The sequence below is a fragment of the Myzus persicae genome, unplaced genomic scaffold (genome assembly GCF_001856785.1).
Source record: "Myzus persicae strain clone G006 unplaced genomic scaffold, MPER_G0061.0, whole genome shotgun sequence".
NCBI classification, from domain to species: Eukaryota; Metazoa; Arthropoda; class Insecta; order Hemiptera; family Aphididae; genus Myzus; species Myzus persicae.
The window spans coordinates 123,454-144,581 of record NW_019101938.1 but is presented as its reverse complement, the minus strand read 5'-3'; the positions used below and the strand labels follow the sequence as shown (position 1 = coordinate 144,581).

General features: G+C 29.1%; 1 protein-coding gene and 1 pseudogene across 1 annotated transcript; both read left to right on the top strand.

The window, feature by feature from the left end:
* Positions 1-7,890: 7,890 nt before the first annotated feature.
* LOC111030821 lies at positions 7,891-15,190 on the top strand (annotated as a pseudogene).
* On the top strand, positions 14,953-20,576 carry LOC111030826 (E3 ubiquitin-protein ligase RNF185-like). The gene is made up of 7 exons (XM_022310521.1): positions 14,953-15,179; positions 15,249-15,389; positions 15,707-15,867; positions 17,458-17,589; positions 20,143-20,197; positions 20,263-20,374; positions 20,467-20,576. The coding sequence occupies exons 3-7, from the start codon at positions 15,713-15,715 to the stop codon at positions 20,562-20,564; spliced, it is 552 nt and encodes a 183-aa protein (XP_022166213.1). The 5' UTR covers positions 14,953-15,179; positions 15,249-15,389; positions 15,707-15,712; the 3' UTR covers positions 20,565-20,576.
* Positions 20,577-21,128: the final 552 nt, after the last annotated feature.

The following is a 21,128-nucleotide window of genomic DNA, read 5'->3' as shown; positions in this document are numbered from 1 at the left end:
TTATTAACAGTGATATAATAATATTGTTGTATTATATTACATATTATGCATGTATGTATAAATCACCTTATTATATGTATACCTATATCTAATACATTAATAATAATAATAATAATAATACGTGCCATGACGAATAAAAATTTCCCATATTGAAATATTTAAATCATTGTTTGAACGTTTTTTTTCCTGTTGTTTTCCGATACCTATTATGATAGAGAATGCAGCAGTAAATATCATATTATGTCAAAACGTGCAGCAGCGATGGTATCGTGGTCGAGTATATTGAATACAAAGGGAAAAATTAATTATCGCATAGATTTTTCATAATGGACTGACTGTAGGTGCTATTATGAATTTCTCTCTTTATCATTATTATCCATACCATTTTTTTACTCTTTAAATCTCCATAATCGTAGGACAACGAGTTATGTATATATTATAATAAAATATTTTATATATATATATATATATAAGCACGACTGCTCGAGTATAATATAATAATATTTTTATAGGTACTATTGAGTGGTGAAAAATGGGAACATAACATGTGGAAAAGTGAATAAAGGGGCGGGAAAAAAATACCCAATAATAAAATATATTATATATAGTTGGGCGAATAAAACCCCGTCGAGTCGGTTGACAAACGAACGTAATCGCCGGAGAGAGCGAGAAAAAAAACTCGTCTCCTCCTCCGAGAAACATGAAATAGAGGTAAAATTTTTTCCAACGACCTCTCCTCTCGTCTCTGCGGGGACATAACATATATATAATAATATGACAAAAACAGAAGTACCGGGGCTAAAGTATTAAATATATATATATGTAGGCAGGTATACGACGAAATGAGAAAAAAGAGGACGGATAGAGAATTGATGCCGGCATAAGAGCTGCGCAGAGTTAATAATAATAATAATAATAATAATAATAATAATAATAGTAATAATAATAATTCTCGAACGTAATCGGCTGTCGTCATTTTCTCGTTTTTCCGCTCTCCGCCCCAAAGCTCGTCGTTAGGAGCACATACTTATTCGTCGCATCGAAGGCGGACTAGCGAGGGCGCGGTGCTCATTTTTTTCCATCTTGTCACCCCGTCTTTTCGTCCCGATGGAAAAACTCGAGAACGAATAAAATACCTCGGCGTCGGAAGTCGTAGAGGCAGAATTCACGCTGCAGGAAAACTGAACACACATAACGCCACATTATTACATGATAATCTGATATCTGTATTTTAATATTTTTTGTCGTACCAATAACTCTGCCTGTATAAACATAGTAGGAAACAAATATATAAATCATTGGAAAGGTATTATCAAGGAGTAAAGTGGCACAAAAAAAATGTACACTTTAATATAAAATACGAAAACAAATATAGCAATCTGTCCAGTACTCCAGCAAGATAAAATACATTTTCCTGGTCTAAGTCGGATAAAACGAAATACAAAAAGCTCATTATCCTAACCAATTTACATAATAAAAAAACATTTGTTTTTTCTCATATAAAACGTTCATACGAATAAATTAAGGAGAAAAAGCACAAATGCCGATACCGAATTGTGTGCTCTGTAAGAAGTGCAATATTTTTTAGAGTGTTGATTTTACAATTAAAATGGTTTTTCAGGTCGAATTTTGATCAATGGACTATATTTTACAGAAGAATAGAAAGATATTATCATGTTATTAAAATTAATACCTGACTGCAGCACCCGTGGACAGTCTAGTTGACGGCGTCAATTCCAGGGGATAATATGTTTTTATGTGGCGAACCGTTTCTACGTTTCTAGGTATTATATATAGAGCCTTGGCCCTCGGTGTGTATTATTATAAACACCTAAAATACATTATTGCTATTTTATTTTTACTTATCTATACACTGCGCTGTCCGTTGGGCATGACAGTACCTATAATACATATATAGTATATTATTTATTTAATTATTATATTATTAAATTGTGTATTTTAGTATTTTAGTAGTATGTATTCTAGAATCAAGATACAACTATACAAGATATTATTCATATTATATGTTACATGTTACAAAGATTCCTGATACTCCATATTTTATACTTCAAATTGGATTTTATAAACTATTATAAATGTATACATCTATATGTATAATGTTGTCAACTTTTCAAAATCATATTATTAAAACATACTTATTCACTTAGGTATTAAGTCATAAATATAATATGCAATACGTCAATACACATAATATAACATTACCTATATCACTATTAATAAATACATCATACATGACATAAACTCATAACTCACTATTTGGAGGTAGTTAGGTAATAGGTACTTATATTATTCATATGTTATATGGTAAAAATGAAAATGGAAATGAAATTTGTTATATTTTGTTTTTAAATTAAATATTATTTTATTAATAAAACCTTGATTACCTTTAAGATAAATTGATTTTCAAACATTTTGTCTGATAAATTATATGTACTAGGTATATTTAGGGCATTTAGGCTGTATATAATACATTACATTAAACATCAGCTGTATTACTAAACTTAGTAATAACAAATACAAAGGAAGAAAATGATATTTTTAAAAGGAGACTTTTTTGTCCGTGACAACCTGAAAATTAAATAATTATTTAACAGTCTGTTTTTTTTCTGTGTTACTGATTTAAATCTGCAGAATTAAACAAAACAATTTAATCTGTGTATTTTAAGAACAACATTTTATGCATGTAGGGGTAAAAGTAACCTATGGACCACTCCATGCAAAGTTCTCTACCCGCTTGTACAAAAACGGTAAAGCCGAATATCCTGACCACACAGATGCTCCAATTTTATTTATTTGTATAAATTATGCAATATACATATTATTATATTATATATTTGTGTATTATATTTATATTGTATATTGTATAGTGTATACAATATACATATTATATTACATTAAATTATATATTATATATCAGTATATCACAGTAGGTATATTATGTAGTAGCAATGTATAAAGTATAATGTATAATTTATTATAATATATTAATTTGTAGATTGTAAAGGAGAAAAAGGACGGAAAGAATAAGTCGAATAAAGGACAGGTGAAGAAAAATCTGGAACGCACCGGGTGAAGAGAAATAATAATGGCGGCAGTAATGTAAAAAAAAAGAGAGAAATAAAAGTTCTAACGGTGCGATAATAATAGTGAGTACATATATTAAATATATTATGTATATATATATACGTATCCGAGCTTTGTGTGGTGGTAGGGGGTGTGTATTTTGGGGTGGGTAGGATGGTTTGTGGGTAGAGGGAAGTATAAATAATAAATATAAACGGATGATGGTAGGGACGAAAAAAACCAACGATTATGATTATTAGCCGCGTGAGTTGGGGTGTGTGTTATAGGAGAGGAGGATAGAAAAAGCGAGGAGAACACGTCAAAAACATAAGGAGAGGGGTCCATTTCGGAAGTATATATATTATAATGTGCACGCAAAACAACGACAATATTGTTGCTGGCGCTTTGCCGATGAAGGTTTATTATTATTTTTATTATTATTATTATTATTGTCATTATAAATTATAATAATCCTTTATGCGGGCTTTATGTATTTATATTTTCATAAAGGTTTAATATTAATAATGAAAAAGTCGTTGGATTAAAATATTAAAATTAAATCGAACAACATTTGAGGTTAACCAGCAATTACATAACCTCTACCGATGAAATAAAATAAAATTAAAAATTATAATTATAATTAAAATTATAAATCTACTTGCTTTCATGAAAACTTGCAGTTTCTAACAATACCTTTAAGACCAGTAAAACAACTTAAATCTTCAACTTTGAGGTTTCTAGTAGCAAATTGGAAGCATAGATGGTACTCTGGTAAGTAAAAAGTAAAAAGTTTCCAATACTTTTCTAAATAATCGGAAGAAACTTATTGTGATTATTACTATCGTATGGTGGTATTTTAATAAGCATTATAACTCAAGGTTTACAACAAATAAACTTAAATAAAACATAATAAAATTAGTCAAAAATAAAAACATAATGTGGTAATTTGGTAATATGGTAGCTTCTAAATCTAGAAAGTATGTTAACTTTTCTATACGAAAATGTCTAGTGATCTAAGCCAGGTTAAAACTGCATTTGAGACTTTGTGGATTGCATTGACTGGTCTGTTGAAACCATGGATCGGGCAATAATTTATTACCTGTTCCATTGTTTGAGATGATACCCATTTTTATAGCATTTTTCCACATCTCCCGGGTCTGGTTCGAATTTTTTTTAAGATGATCCATTTTCGTTTTGTAAAGCTGGGTACTTGGGGGTATGGATCCTTGACTAGCTGTTGTGTATCGGGCTTTGATCGACTCCAGTGTAATCTACAGTCCTAATCTTCATTGAACTGGTTTTTAGCTAAATCCTTGGTTGTTAGTCAAGCAGGCTTCAATTTAAAGTATGAGTGATATTCACAGCAAAGCAGCAATGTATTGATTTTACAGAAATATAGTTATTTTTTCGTATGAGTAAAATATGGTGTCCCTTTAATATAATTTATTATTATTATTTAATACACTTTGGAGGTAATGACTAATATTTATGATATTTTTTTAACATGTAATCAAAAATATAATCTTAATATACGTATAGTACGGGTAAATTTCGTACTGGAATTGATTTTGGTTATTCAAATGATAGGTCATTTTAAAAATAATCACTCCATAAGGCTAAAGTGTAAATACTTCTATTATTATAATTCAATTTTAGACCAAATTAGATATTAAAACCGAAAATAATTATTTTAGTTATTGTGTTGTAGATAATTTAATAATATTATTCATGGGCACTTAAAACTTTTAAAATATATTGTTATATTTTATAGAGACAATGATATTTTCGGAACAATTGAATTCGGCCTACTGTATTACTAATAGATGGTAAAAAATTACTTTAATTGCAATAATATCATAAAACAAGTGTGGAAAGCTCAATGTGGTTGCTAAATTCCCAGGTTTTAAACTTATTTTAATAAATTATGTTCCATATACGATTATTTGTGTATAGTAAATTAATAACTACAGACATGGGGCAAAAATAAATAAAAATCTTCAATATATATCAACAATCGTAACTATGCGGTAATGGTAATTGGTAATACTAACGGGTGGAGTGACGAACTGACGACGGACACAATGTTGATGTACAGTGTGGCACCAAAAAATCTGATTGGGGAAGGAGGTGTCATACAAAATTGCTGACTCTAAATACCATGTTTACCGACTAGGAAAAAAATTAATTATCAGATCAATTATAACGAGTTATAAGATAACTTTTTGAGATAAATCAAGTACATTTAGTTACACGGTTTAGTTAAAAACCAATGTATTAGATACCCGTGTGGCCGTTTATTATCATAATATTTATAAATTAAGCATAGCATTTGTTAAATGAGACTTAAAGTAGAAATTAAATGAAGAAAACTAATAATTTGTAATTCCATCAAGTTTTTATATTCTATGAATATTAGATTATATTAATAATAAAAACTTTGAGAAAGTGGTTACTACATTGCTGTACATCGTGTGTCGTGTGGGTGTTTACCGGTGGATCAGTCATAAGTGAAATGGATATGTTAAATTTGAATTCAATGATATTAAATCATTTTATACAAAAACGGTTCTGAAAGGAGACGGCCAGCCTATATAAGGTACAATATAAGTATATTTTATAGTATTGCTAAGTAATTTATTTTACTGTTAGGAAAACAGTATATTGAATTAATTTTTAACAAAAACATTTCATGATTGATATACTTTACAAGTTTCAAGTAGGTATCCAAGTTCAATATTTTTAAATTATGAAAAAATATGTAAAATTGTTATATTCTCCGTCTAAAAATAATATAGAATTTAACATTTTATTTGGACTACCTACTTCCTATTTCCATTAGGCCCTATTATTATTTATTACGAATTACAATTCAATCTGCATATTTTATAATAATACCTGTATTGGTTACCTATATATATATATATATATGGCTATACTACCTATAGGGTTGTGTATTATGTCGTATAAATATGATTGACCTTTCGTACTTGTTGTTCGGTCTCAAATTGTTATTGCTTATTTGAAAAAGTACATAAGTGTAAAATGTGTTATTGTACACGCACGTGTTGTTGTATTAATTATATTGTACATTAAGTTATAATACTAGTTATGCTAGTTATTTAGTATTTTGTACATATTTTCATATGGTAGTAAAGTGTATGGGTAGAGACATTTATTAGGTTTTAATAGTAACATATGTATTAGATATTAATATTATAATGTAATTTGTTTATTGAGTAAGTATGAGTGTTGATGTTACATAAACTTTTGACCATCATAATAAAGTACATAGGTACAGATATTTGTTATGGTTATAATAGTAACATAATTAATAGTATTATGATGATTTTACATTATGAAGCTATGTTAGTGTAATGATGAGAATATTATTGTAATAAAAACAAATAATCGTAGATACTTGGATTTTTCGCCAAATATTTATATTAAGATTTTCTATGCATGATGTAATTTTCAAAATATATTAACTATTTTTGAACTAAGATTTTCTTTTTATAAATATCGATATCGGGTGGGTGTAACTGCGAGTGCCTGCTCATAGAGTCATAAATGATAATCTCCTGTCATTAACCATTATTAACTATTAAAGTTGCTTATTATATTAATTATCTTGTCTAGACTGTGAATAATTTTAATAAAATAAAAACAAATAAAAAAGTATTTATAAAACAATTTTTGATCGGTCAAAACGCTTGAATATTTAATACAAGGTTCCTCATAAGTTGATGTTATAGCTATTTAAAAATATTGAAAATACGTAGTCCAATTTTTTATAAGGATTTGAAGTTCAAATTTTGACAAAATTTATCACAATTTAAATAGGTGCCTACAACTCATTAGTCCCCTAGCATTATTATTATGTAACTATTTAAATCTGAGATTTTTATAGTGTATTGTGCAAATATTTCTATAGAATAATATTATAGAACATATTAAAATAAGATTTTATAATCAATATTATTTTTTTTTTATAAATAATAAAAGTTACAACAAATAATAAATCAAGTTGTTAATAGCAATAGATTAATGCTCATAACCTAAATATCACAACAGTTGAACAGTTAATAATTTAAAGACATTTCAGTGTTTTATTAGTTATAAAAAGTGCTTGATTAAAAATTAATTGTATTAAATTAATTAAAAGGCATTACAATGAAGTTAATTATATCATGGTTCTAAGAATGATCCACTATGAATTATGATTTTGTTTATTGTGTCTAGTCCTGTGTAGTAATTTATGGTTCTTAGTATATTTTATTTTAAAGGTATTTATTTAAATGTAGTGCCTTAGTCACAATATAACACCAATTATGTATTATAGATTATTTATAATCCACTACAATAGTACAATATTTTAGATCTAACAAAATTAATATTATATATGTGATACAAATTATAAATAATTATAAAAATCAATTTTGACAATGCGTTCACTTACATATAATGAAATAAAAAAAATACGAAAACGGAAAAATAATCGTTGTGTATTTAATTCCTCTGTAGGCGTCGTTAAGATAACGTGGTCACACACTCGCACCTATTCATTTATTATATTATTATAATTTATAATATACGGAAATAATATAGATAAAGATAAACACGAACAAACGCTACAATATTCTCCTATTTGATTATTTCTATCACAGATTGTTTAATTACATAAGTCTGTGTTATTATTATAATAAAATGTGTAATAAAATAAAATATTTTATGGCTCGATCATACTGTCGCGTGCGATTTACGTTGGTGACGCAGTATTCCTGAGACCTTTACGCCGACCTGCCTAGTGTCTATATGGTATAATATTATCGTATTATAATTGTTATAACTATTACTCTATTGGACTCTCTTTGTACGGTGTTCGCTCCATTAACTTGCCCATAACCATTTGTCCTGTGACCAGCGGCACAACAGTGTGGTCTGTTGTTGACGGTTTGTGTTTTCCTTTTCGACGGCCTTTTTTTATTCGCCCACACGGTTAGCAACAACCAATACGGTCCAACGAAATCTCAGGGGGCAATAACGTGTTCGACATGCCTTACGAAAACGAACAATTCGTGATCTATTCTCACTACACCGATCGGCTGCAGAGGGCCAGCTGATGTGCTGTCCTCGCTGGAGTCGGCTGACAACCAGTTCTTATTCACACGCTCACTGCTCCTTGAATATGGCATTCTACCCAAGACATTAAATCGCCCCGATAGCCCCAACAGCTCGGGCGAGATCGATGAGGATCAAGAGAATGTAAAAGCGTTGAACCTCATACTTAACGGCAACCCTAAAGCAGCAGAAAAAATATTTACAGAGGCTTTGGCCCGTAAAGAGCCGGGAACCGAGCACTATTCGCTTTCCCAGATGAACCGGAGTGTCGCGTTATATGAACGATGTGAGAAGGACTTTCACCAAGCCATGGAGTCCAAGTACTCGCCCGAAATGGGGCCCAAGCTGTTCAATATTGCCGGAAACGTGTACCCTAAGCTAGGCAATCGCGAGCAGGCGGGGCAGAGCTACGCCGAGTGCCTGCGACAGCTGGACAAGATGCACTTGACCGAGGACGACGAACGCCAATCAAGGGCGATGGTCGCCATCACCAAGGACGAGTGCAAGGACTGCGATGGTCTGCAGGAAGATGATCGGAAAACAGACGATTCTGACAATGAAAACCTGATCACCGCTGGTGGGCGGAAGAAACAAAAACATACTGGCGCTATCGGCATTGTTGGAAACAAATGGTCCGAAAATATGGGAAGAGGTGTTTATGCTATTCACGACATAAGCCCTGGTTAGTTAATAATTTATAACAATTTATTATATTTTCCTACCTATTTTTGGTATTTGACAAATATTTCCTAAGTACGGAAAAAATAAACAACAAAATACCTATCGTCCTGATTCATTATTCCTTATCGAGGTAAGACAGATACATTTTCCCCTCAGCGTTAGACAGTGGGAGTAAAATGCCGACCATGTCCTGGACTGGTAGTTGACACCATAAAAGAAAGATATCCGTGTCCAGATGCTGCAGGGACATATAGCACCATTTTAGCATATCTATCAGTGGTTAATTTTTTGTATTAAAAATCATTACTCTTTTTATTGAGCAATATTTAATTGTGATGGAATTATGTTACTAATTCATTTTTAGGAGATGTTGTGGCTATAGACGTACCTTACATTTGTGGGCCATTACAAGCACATAATCATTTATGTCATAATTGCCTGAAATCGGACATAACTCCTATGCTCTGTCCAAAATGTTCATTGGTAAGTTTTCTATCTCTAAAACACTAGTAGTAATAAGTCGAATATATTATTTACATTTCTATTTGATGGTTAAATAAATTATCATAATATGTATAAAACTTAACCAAGTATACCTAGTTACCAACATTTTTAATGAAAGCAATATCAATAATTCTGACTAAGGGTATAATATTTTTTAAATTTTGAGCGGAGCAATGACTGCGGCGATTTTATAATGATTTTTTTTTGTCTGTTATCAACATTTAGTGCAATGAAAATGATTTGATTTCCTACTTAGCTTCTTTTCTGGTAGGAAAGTGAATCAAGTAGGTACTTTGACGGTTTCGAAAATAGAAAATTCACAGTAGTTTTCGAAAACGCCTGGAATAATAAAAAACACGGTTCCTCGTGAATAGATTTTATTGTAATTTGTAAGCAAAAAATCTAAAAAGTAAATTACTGCAGTTTTTTAACCTAATAAATATTTTAAATTCGAATTTGGACATTATTAGATATTTAAACAAAACAATATAATGATGATAGTTATATTGGTTTACATATAATTCAAAAACATTAGGGATATGTACCTTGTACCTACTTGTTAATTTTACATAGGTATATTATAAATTTTACTATACTCAATGATGTTTTAAAAATAATTAGACTAATTTTAAGTTTTTACCTATTTACTCTTTGAACCTATTCACACTGTTCTACAGTAATATTGTACTGACTCACAATCTAATAACAATAATATTATAATAGATTATGATAGAAATATTATATGGTACCTTTTATAATAATTAATGCAATATTTTCGGCTAAAATAAAATCAATCTACCGTAATAGTAATAGTAAAATATCATGTACTATATTTGATATAGGATGACAGACCCTACGCTCAAAATTTTTGTTTGTATGCAATGATGTATCATTGAATTCAAATTTACCACATCCATTATCGTGATCCACACTTGAACCTACAATATACAGCATTTGGTGATACTATTAAACTATTGCCAATTATATAAGTACCTTATTACCTTACACACATGCACAATAACAAATCGTAGTGCATTTCTATTATGTATTGTTATCTTAAACTCTTTTTAAAGGTACAAAACATGTTACTTAATTTATATACTTTGTATAGGTTTACTACTGCAGTGAAGAATGTATGCATAAATTACTTGAAGATGGACACAGGACACCATTTGGAATGTCCAATAATTTTTTTCATCAGATCAATGCCAGGAATTACTAAATTGAATGAACTTGCTTTGAAATGGGTTTGAAAAAATATTGTTCGTTGGTAGATAAATTTTCTAATTCTCAAACAGATCCTACGGTTTTTGATGAGAACGGTCTATATAAGTTTGACAACTTTTTAACCGCGTATTCTTTGGATAGAAGTGAAAATAAATTATCAATGGATGTCTTATTTTTTTAAACTGTATTGCTGCAGAAATGTTAGAGTATTTGATGTTAAGTGGTTTCAAAATTCAAGATTGTCAGGTACTGTGGGTGATTCATTGGTGCACATCTTAAGTATTTTAGATTTAAATTGTAGGAAGTTACACATCAATGGCCCTACTGATACCTGTCTCTGTGGTGGAATCATTACAACTCCATTCCATATTATGCTGCCATTAGCATTGGCTTTATATCCAAGTATTTCCTAATTCAATCATTCTTGTAATCCAAATATAAGTCGGAGTGGACAATTATCTGACAGAATAAGAGTTATGAAAGCAATACAGCCAATTCCCTGAGGAAGTCAGGTGAATATATAAAGATAATTTGTATTTTTGATTAATATTAATTTTTGTTTACAAGATTTATTGTTAATTTTTTGTATCATACTATGCAACTTTTTGGTGGAAATGTATGACCGTGGTAAATAATGGACATATTTTAGTTTCTAATGAATCGGCTTATTTTGATATTTTTCTGTTTAAAAAAACATTTAAAAATCAAATTTTCATATAAATGTTATGTGCAGGTATAAAAAAGTTATTTACAATCAACAATTAAAGAATAAAATTAATACCTTTTATATTGTACTTCTTATGTTGATTACAATATTAATAGTTGAAAATAGTGCCATATTTCATTTATGGCACTTACTAATAACATTTTACTCATGTTATTGATTACATTGCGCTTACAATAATCTTTTTTCGACAAAATATTATAGTTAGTATGTTTTTAAAGTGGGTATTGAATACATTTTTATTTATTAAGTACTTACTTTATCAGATCCAACAACCAGCACAGTACTTAATTGAGTTATTTAATTATTTTATTATTAAATCAGTTAGTTATATGTTTTTGCATACCAAAATTATCTAGTATAGTCATGTAAAAAATATATTTTAGTTATCAGATTTTCACTATTTATAAAAAAAAATCAAATAAATCTGACATAATCTATGTGCTTTTTTAATAAAAAAAAATAGTTATCAAAGGCCATAATCACTAAAAATTGATCCAAGTTTTAAAAATCTTTATCATTACTATTATTCATACAAATTCGATCATCATCTAAAAGTATAAAAGTATTTAAAAAACCATTATATTATCCATACATTCATCACTCATATCTTTAAATGTATACAATTAATTGTATAATTGGTATCTACTTATTTTGTTGAGTGTGTTTTCCCAATTTAACTAAAAGTTAGCCGAGAGGTAGTTTGATTTCTCTTAATATTGGATTACCGTTATTTGTCAATTCCGGAAATGTAATTTCATGAAGGGTATAACCAACTACATGTTTATAACAAAACTGAAATATAGTGAAACATTTCAGTGACTATTTATTACACAATTTTTCACTTTAATCTGTTATTGTAAATATATTTTTATTTAAATTGAAAAAAAAAACAAAAAGTTAACATTTAATATTTATATAATAAACATTTAATGTGGTTGTTTCATAATTTTTTTATTATTATTATTTTAGTTATTCTTTAGCTACAGAAAAATGTTTGATAAAATGGACAAAAAAAAAAGCCAAGATATTTGCCTAGACAATTTCAAGTTTGAGTGCTACTGCCAGGGTTGCCTAGAAGTTGGCCACCATATTGTTCCATACCGGATGTCCTTTCTAAAAGGTATGCTATTTAATTCAATATTTTATTTAAGTCTAAATTTATAACCTTGTTATAATAAATAATATGATTACTATTTATTAATATATTTATAGAAGTATTCTAAACCCGAGTATGGCAGATATTGTGATAGATGAGTGCAAGGTATTTGAACAATTTATGAAGAATGTGGGTCCAGATGAATATCATCTTCATTTAAATTATTTTTCTAACTTTATTAAGCTAATATTTACTAATGTAAAACAACCATTTAGATCAGAGGTTCCCAAACTTCTTATTGTGCGACCCATTTTGAATTTTTTTTTAAATATAGCGACCCACAATATCAATGAATGACCTTTTTTTTTTTTACCATACAACAGAAAATTAAACTATTTTATTACATTTTATGTAATTACGAAAAAAATGTATAATAAGTATAATATATAGTATTTTACACGGCCGCTGGTAAACTCGTAATTGTCATACTCACAGATAAGGATTGACGATAAAACTGAATTTGAACTTTGAACATCAACGAAAAGTAATAGATGATTATATTTTTGTATTATTTAAAAAAATAGTGCGACCCACCAAAAGTATAATCGCGACCCACTTTTGGGTCGCGACCCACAGTTTGGGAACCTCTGATTTAGATTGTATGTTGAGTGTCTTCATATGATATTTGCCGTTTATTCAATGCTCAAATATCAAGTACTTGGCATGGTTTAAATTATATATTGTATGGAATTATACGAATTCCTTACCTTTCTAATAGTTTTTAAAAAAGATTTAATTTTTTGCTTATATTTTTTTTATTATATACTAGAAATAAAGAGTTTTAAAAGCATTAAACTTAAAGAAAAATAATTATTTACATGTTTAATATTATATTAATTATCTTGACTTTTAGTATGCCCAAATTTGTATTACCCCGTGATAACAAACTGAATTCTTTGACATAGTGAACACACATTACAAATAGTTCATAAAAACAAATATTACATTTTTATTCATATTTTTAAATAACTTGGGTGAGAACCTGATTTTTATTATTTTTAATGTCTTAATAAACTATAATTTGAGGCCAGTATCTTTGTCAGATAGGTTAGAAAGCTACTAAATAACCTTTTGTCATTGGTTTCAACACTGATTAGAATACTTTTCAACCGTACTAAACAGTTTTTCTTGCAAATAAACCTATGTAGAACATTAGTGTTCTTTATGTAATATGTATTTAAATATTTATATTAGATTACTTGATTGATATTATATTAGTAAGATACATAACATATTATTATTATTTAATTCTTTCAAATAACTTTATTATTTTATTATTAGGTGCTATGCATTAATTACTACATTAATACTATTATATATTATATTGTTATATCTATATAACATTTTTTAATTATCTTAACTCTGAAGAAGTATATGAAAATTATTATTTTGCTGGCAGTTCGTACCAACTTAATAGTAGTAAAGTAACTAAAAAAATGAATTAATACAATTAATGAAGAGGAAGTAGATAGGATGCAGCAGTTATAATATAAATACGTAGCAGACACTGACTTCCTAGTATACTTGAGTAATATTACCAAATCAGTATGAATATTATTATTGTTGATGTAAAAAGCAAGCCTGTAAAAACCGACTTGTACTATTTACAATTTTCATTAGCCAGTTTTATATTATATACTAGAAAATTACTATTCTTAATTTTTCAGTTGTTTCCATTAGCATTAATCTATAGGTAGGGTTGTAACTTTTATTTTTCTCCGGTAATATTTATATGTTGAAAGTGTGTTTGAGCACTGACGTTTTAGCGCCACCTTTGGACTTCGATATAATATATCCTACCGTAGGTGTAACGGGCGCAGACTCTTCGAGACATGGAGCAATCCCATCCTATGCCTTCCAGCGCCCGATATAGGCGGCGTCGCCGGTTCAAAAGTCGTTTTTCTTCGTCTAAGCGACCAGTGGTCGAGCTCGGAGTAACGGCGCGTCCCCTCGACATAGTGCAATTACTGCAATTTATCGCTATCCCGTATTGTCATGTATAGTGTTTGGTAGCAGTTAGATAAAATAGTATTTAATAATATTATACAATATTGTGTACAGATATATAAACATTTATATATCTGCGATTGCGATGAACCGGCGAAACGTACCGACCCCATAGATAATAAAGATATGGATAGGCCACGCCTATGTTAAATACATTTGAGGCCGCGTTCCCGGAGGGGAAGGCAATTGAGGCTCCTTTATATTGATAGTCGATACTCAATATAGGTATACTTTATTTGGCCTCAATTGTTCCCCTCGAAGACCGCTGATAAGACCAATATGTCCTATCCATATCTTTATTATCTATGACCGACCCATATGGCCAATGGCCATATCATTATAATATCGAACTCCGACTTTGATACATTATGACGGTACGTTAGTTGTTTATTCCATGTCCAATATATAATTTTCCTCTACCATGATTTAAATTATTATACTGATAAACCGTTTGTTTTCTAGTCGGTAGTGATAGGTACAGACCGCTTTTTCTCAGTGAAAGGTTACAAAATATTAAATTTACAAAATATTTTTTAATATCTGTTACCTTAATTAATATTTATTGGTTAGAAGTCTTAGATCGCCGTAGAGCCGTGCTCCGTAAAGCGCTGGTGGCTGCCGGCTGGTGCATACTGCATTGGCCATTGGTACCTACTGGGCTACACCACTACACCAGTAAGAACTAATGCATTATCATTTCGAAAAAAATATTTTTTTTTCAATTTTGTTTGCTCACAATTATAGAGTTGTAACTCGCCAGCCTGTTGCCGGAGACCGGATTACGTACCCGGCGTCAACCATATTTTGCCAATTGAATCATTACAATGCTTAAGAAATAAGAAGACTTTAAAAAAAATACTTTTTACTTTCTTCTCCCTGTAACTCGTAAGTCTAAAAAACACCATTATTACATTATCATTCTTCTTTGTTGATCACGTAGAATGTGATGTATGTAGGAGTGGTTTAGATTTTAATATAGGAGATAATTGAAATCTATAATGTGTAATTCTATTACAAACAATTAACATAGAGTTAATGGTAAATTGGCCAAAGTCTTGTCATTGGTGTGTGTTTGTGCGCGCGCGCGCACGCGCGCGTGTTTGTGTGTGTGTGATTTGAGTGTCTTAAGTATGAAATATTACCTAGACCTGATGTTGCAATATTATTATTTTGTGTTATGTGTCTGTTTTTGAACCTGTTAGGACGCGATGGCTACCCCTAGCAACGAATCAGATTCTTCGCAAAAGAACACAAGCAATGAAGAAAATGATGGCAAAGATGATCAGAATAACATATTTGAGTGTAACATATGCTTGGAGAGTGCAAAAGACGCTGTTGTCAGTGTTTGCGGCCATTTATTTTGGTTAGTAACATTGCAGTACTAAAACTATAGTAATAAGTATATTTGTTAGTTTACCTATATGTATTTGTGTGTTACTTATATATTTAAACATTTGATTTTTGGTTTTTGTTGTTGAAATAATATAATTAAAACTATGAATCATAAGCAGTTTTTAGGGCGTGGATTTACATGTAAAAAAAATGTTTTTGTTATTTTTGTCCAAATGTGTATTAAAAATACATGAAATATTTAAGAAAAAGTTATTAAAATATTAATCGTATAATAAAAAAAGTACTAAATTGAAAAACAAACTGACCAACACCAAAGCAGAAGTTCCCAAACTTTTCTTCTACTGCAATACATTGTTATGAGTTATTATATGTTGTGGCATATTTAAAAAAATTATTTATTTACCTTTTGGTAAAAATAAGTACTTCAGGACTGGGAAACTTTCTGTAGGGGCTGTAGCACCCTTGCATACAACGCTCATACTTACAACAGGTAGAGCATATTTTCTATAGAATAATGGTTATATGTTTGTGAATAGTTAAATACAAAAATACAAAATATTTAATTATCAGTAAAATGTTTAAGAAAATGCATTTAATTCAAAATATGCTGGTAGATGTAAAAGTTAATACATATTATTTTTATTTATAGCTGCGGTTTTCAACCTTTTTATATCCATGTACCTCCTATACAGTTTGAACATTTTTATGTACCACTTGACCAAATAAATGTTAGTTTTTGTTTATCAAAAATATATACGTTATTTTACATGTATGGAATTTTATTTTATTAGGCACTTCAAAACAATAATAATAACATAAGCATTTAATGCACAGAAAGAAAATTATTATGAACAATTTTTTATATTATTAATATCAAATAAGCCAAATAATATTTGACATGAATAACGATAATACAATAGCACTTTTTTATAAAGGGAGATTTTCTTAGCGTACCACCTATGACTTATAAGCGTAACATATATTGATAAACTCTGATTCAAAGTATTATGAATTAAGTTCATTTGTAATCTGCTTTCAATAAAATAATGTATTAACATAAAAATCTACTCTCTATTCATGACATAGGAATGAAATGTTTTAAGAATAGTGATTGGAATTTAGTTACCTAATCTGAGACATGCTCAGTTTTTGTATATTTAATTAGGTATTCATAAGTTCAAAAATTAATTAATATTTATAAACTTATATAACTATTATTAAAAGTAAATAAAGAGTAAAGTACATTCTGCTATTATGCTCCCTAAAAATTAAGAAAAATAAAATTCATTTCACATTTTTACTTTGGTAATTGATTAATTAATATTAAGCTATAGCAAAATTTCGACAAGTTGAAAAATTGAATTTCCATTAAATTTCGACTCTTTGAGGTTCCACTGTAATACTGTATATATAATTAGAGTCGAGTTGCAAAAACTTGAAGTTAAAGATAGATAAAATATTGCAAAACGTCTAAGAGAGTAAAAATCTATGTTTGAGCTATTGAGACTCAAGCGTATAAATAATTATTAAGTACTATTCAATAATTTAATACATTTTAATATTTTTATTTAGTTTAAAGCTAAAACTTTTTATGTTATAGCTGGCCGTGCTTGCATCAATGGTTAGAAACTCGAGCAAGCCGTCAAGTGTGCCCTGTATGTAAAGCTGCTATAAATAAAGATAAAGTTATACCAATCTATGGACGTGGAAATTCCAAAGAAGAAGATCCTAGGTAAATTTAAATATATATTTTTTTTAACTTAAAAATTATTTTTATTCATACCTCGTATTATTGTTTATTTTATAAGAAAGTACATATCAAATAAATTGCAGTGTTAGGCAAGTTACTGTACTTTTCAAAAAAAAAGAATCTTTGTTACTTTCGCATAGTAAAAAACTGTGAGGTGTGTATGAAAGTGTATAATTTCCAACTCTATAGTTTCAAAGTTATACCAAGTTTCTTTCTTAACTTAATCCACCCTTCGGTGGATACAATATGCTATCCAGTGGTTTTTCATATAGATGTATAACCTAATTTTGTATGGAAAAAATGATAAATTAATAAAAAATATAGCATTTTATTGTTATATCTTGGTTTTGGTGTAACCCAGTTCAGATTATTTTATGTCAGTAATCTTTGCTGGAGTGGTGTAATTAGTTTTTTTGAAAGGGGTAAGAATTTTTTACTATTCTGAGGTCTGCACGTAATATACATTATATTGTTTTCTTGCATATTTTATATGACAAAAATAAGCCAAAGGGGGAGGGGGATATGACATCCTCCCTCCCTGATCATGACCCTCGTTTATAAATTTCCAAAACGTTAGATGCCGTGAACCTGCAATACAAAATTAAAATTAGGCATAAAAAAATATATACTTTATTTGTCATACCTAATAATGTACTGAACTCTCTGTGCCATCCTTCAATGTTATTATTTGTTCTCGGCAATACTTTTTTCGCCAAATCATAACAATTCCAAAGTTCCAAGGGAAATGTTGGTGTTCTTTGGGTCATTAGTCTATGGCCAACAAGTTGCCCAAACCAAATGTCTTCAAAGTAGTCAATAAATGGTTTTAATTAACCATCGTTATCAATATAAAATTGTGAATTCAATAATTCTTCAAATGCTGTTACTACATACGATTTTGGAACATAAGCTAAGGCCTGTAACATTCTAATATGTATAGAAAAATTTGGTTCCTACATATATTTTTCAGCTAGGCCGAGTAATTTTTGAATTTTTCTCCACAAGCATTCAGTGAAATGGAACAAAACATCCAGATTGTTTGATATTTGGAAATATGTTTTTACAAGCGATTTAACTGCTATGCTCGAAATCTGTCATAGCCCCTGGATTCAAATTTGAGTTAATTTCTTTTATTTTTGAAAGCAGCAATGTATGTATCTTGTGTTTTATTCGGTAGTAATGCATATACAGTGGGAACGATTGTATCAATATTTATTAACATATGTATCGTTTAAATTTGAAAAAATAAGACCGGGGAACTTATAAAAGTTCCATCTGCGAACCAATGTTTAGATTTTTCCATCAGTTTCGTGTTTTCTTCAGTAGAATATAATAATATATAAATTTCAACTTGACCACTGTCAAATATTAAAAATGGATGTTTATTTTTAGTTTTAGTGTAGATCTCAGGAATTTCAAGTTCCATTAAAGAAGAAGGATGTTAAGAACATTATGTTTTTCTGACGTGCTCTTTGTAGAGTATGTTTTAAAAGAGGAATAGCGGGAATATTTCTGGCTACACCTGGCGGAATTTGAGAACTGGTAATAATCTGTTGAGGATTATCATTAAACAAACATATTTTGTTTTTCATTTTTTCTACAATTTGTCTGGATTCAATTATGTTAATGTCGGAGACATGTGTATGATATGAGTGACCTTTTGAAATTGACTCACCTTGTATAGTAACTCGGCCTTTACAATTTTTCACTATACATCTCCACTGTACTGTATCGGCTGTTTTCTATCCACTCTATAAATGTAACTCTTATGTTTTAACAAATTTTTATTTTTGTTGCTTTTTATATATTGCATTTTAAGTTAATATGGCACTTATACAGAAAATAACTTATTTGATATTACATAAAATATCTAGGTCATACACAATGTTGAACATATCATCACTAACTAAACTAAATTTATAAGGCTATAAAATAAAATACTAATATATCAACTTATCGCAAAAATCGTAATCGCTGTTATTACTTATGTAGCTACATTTGTAATCACGGTTTTACCGTCACTTTAATGGATTTCCTCTTTTCATCTAGACCCATTGAAGATAGCTATCCCCCATGCACTTTGTTGCCTGTAAAAAATGTCATCACTTATATTATTCAGACTTTATGTTGAACTCATTACTTAAAACCCGGTGTAGTGGTGTTCAAAACTTAAACAAAATAAAATATAATGTAAGTTAACTTTGATTTTTAACACAGTGTTTTTGAAAACTTGTAGATACGGATTTTTATAAGAATCGATAATTTTTATAAAATAAAATACAGCCTATGTTACTTATGCAGTCTTTAGCTTTGTATAGTTGAAAACATTTTTAAAATCAGTTAAGTAGTTCTGGAGTTTATCCATTACAAACAAACAATTTTACTTCTTTGTAATATTACTCTAGACTCTAGATGATGAGTATTTACTATTTACTTGCAATATTCTGCTTTAATTTCATTGTGTTACTAGATACTTCATTTTGAAAATCATATTTATGGATTCAGTGTTCAGTGTTTAATATATTTTTGTTTCAGAAATAAAGTGCCACCTAGGCCTGCTGGTCAAAGGACTGAACCGGATGTTAATGCTGTGAGTCATCAACATGTAAATTTGTATTTCTCATGTTCACGTGGGACTGATTTTAATTCTTTCAGGGTTTCCCTGGTTTTACCTTTGGAGATGGTGGTTTTCATTTGTCGTTTGGAATAGGGGCATTTCCTTTTGGATTTTTAACATCGTTTAATTTAACTGATCGTCCACATGGAAGTAAGTACATAATATAGGTTAAATTTTTGAGTTATTAATTTTTAATAATGGATGAAATTAGTTTAATTTAATTAATTTATAAATTTAATTAGTTCCAGTTGGTAGTCAACTACAACAAGATGATGAATACTTATCAAAACTTTTCTTATGGATTGCAGGGATATTTATTATGTGGCTATTGGTGGCATAATTTACTCGTAGAGTACGTTCTTTTGTATTATTATTATTGTTTTATAATTCAATGAACTACCATAGTTATCACTTAACAAGGGCTTCTTTATATGTGTATTATTTTAATTCGGTATATTTTCGTTATCTGTTGGCTATGTAAGTTTCAAATTTACTTCACTTTGTATTGTTTGGTGCTTAATCTAAAATCTGAACTGTTATTGTGAGTCTCATTATTTTTTATGATATAAAAACTTTAACTGTAGTTTAATATTAAACTTTTCAGCAGTTTGACGAATATTTTGTTCATGGTTTTGTCTAGAATATTCACAAAACCGGCAATAATTTGAATAGTTCTGTCTTTTGAGTTATAATCTATACTAAATTTGCAAATATTAATTTGTATATTGTACATTGCATTATGTTATTATTATTGAAACAATTATTTTAAATGTCGCAGACTATTTATGTATTTATAAATTGTATTATTAATAGTTATGATTTATTTATGATATGATGGTTTTGTTTTGTTTGACTTAATTAAAATATAATAATTCTTTGTGATTTACCATGTAAAAACATTGTT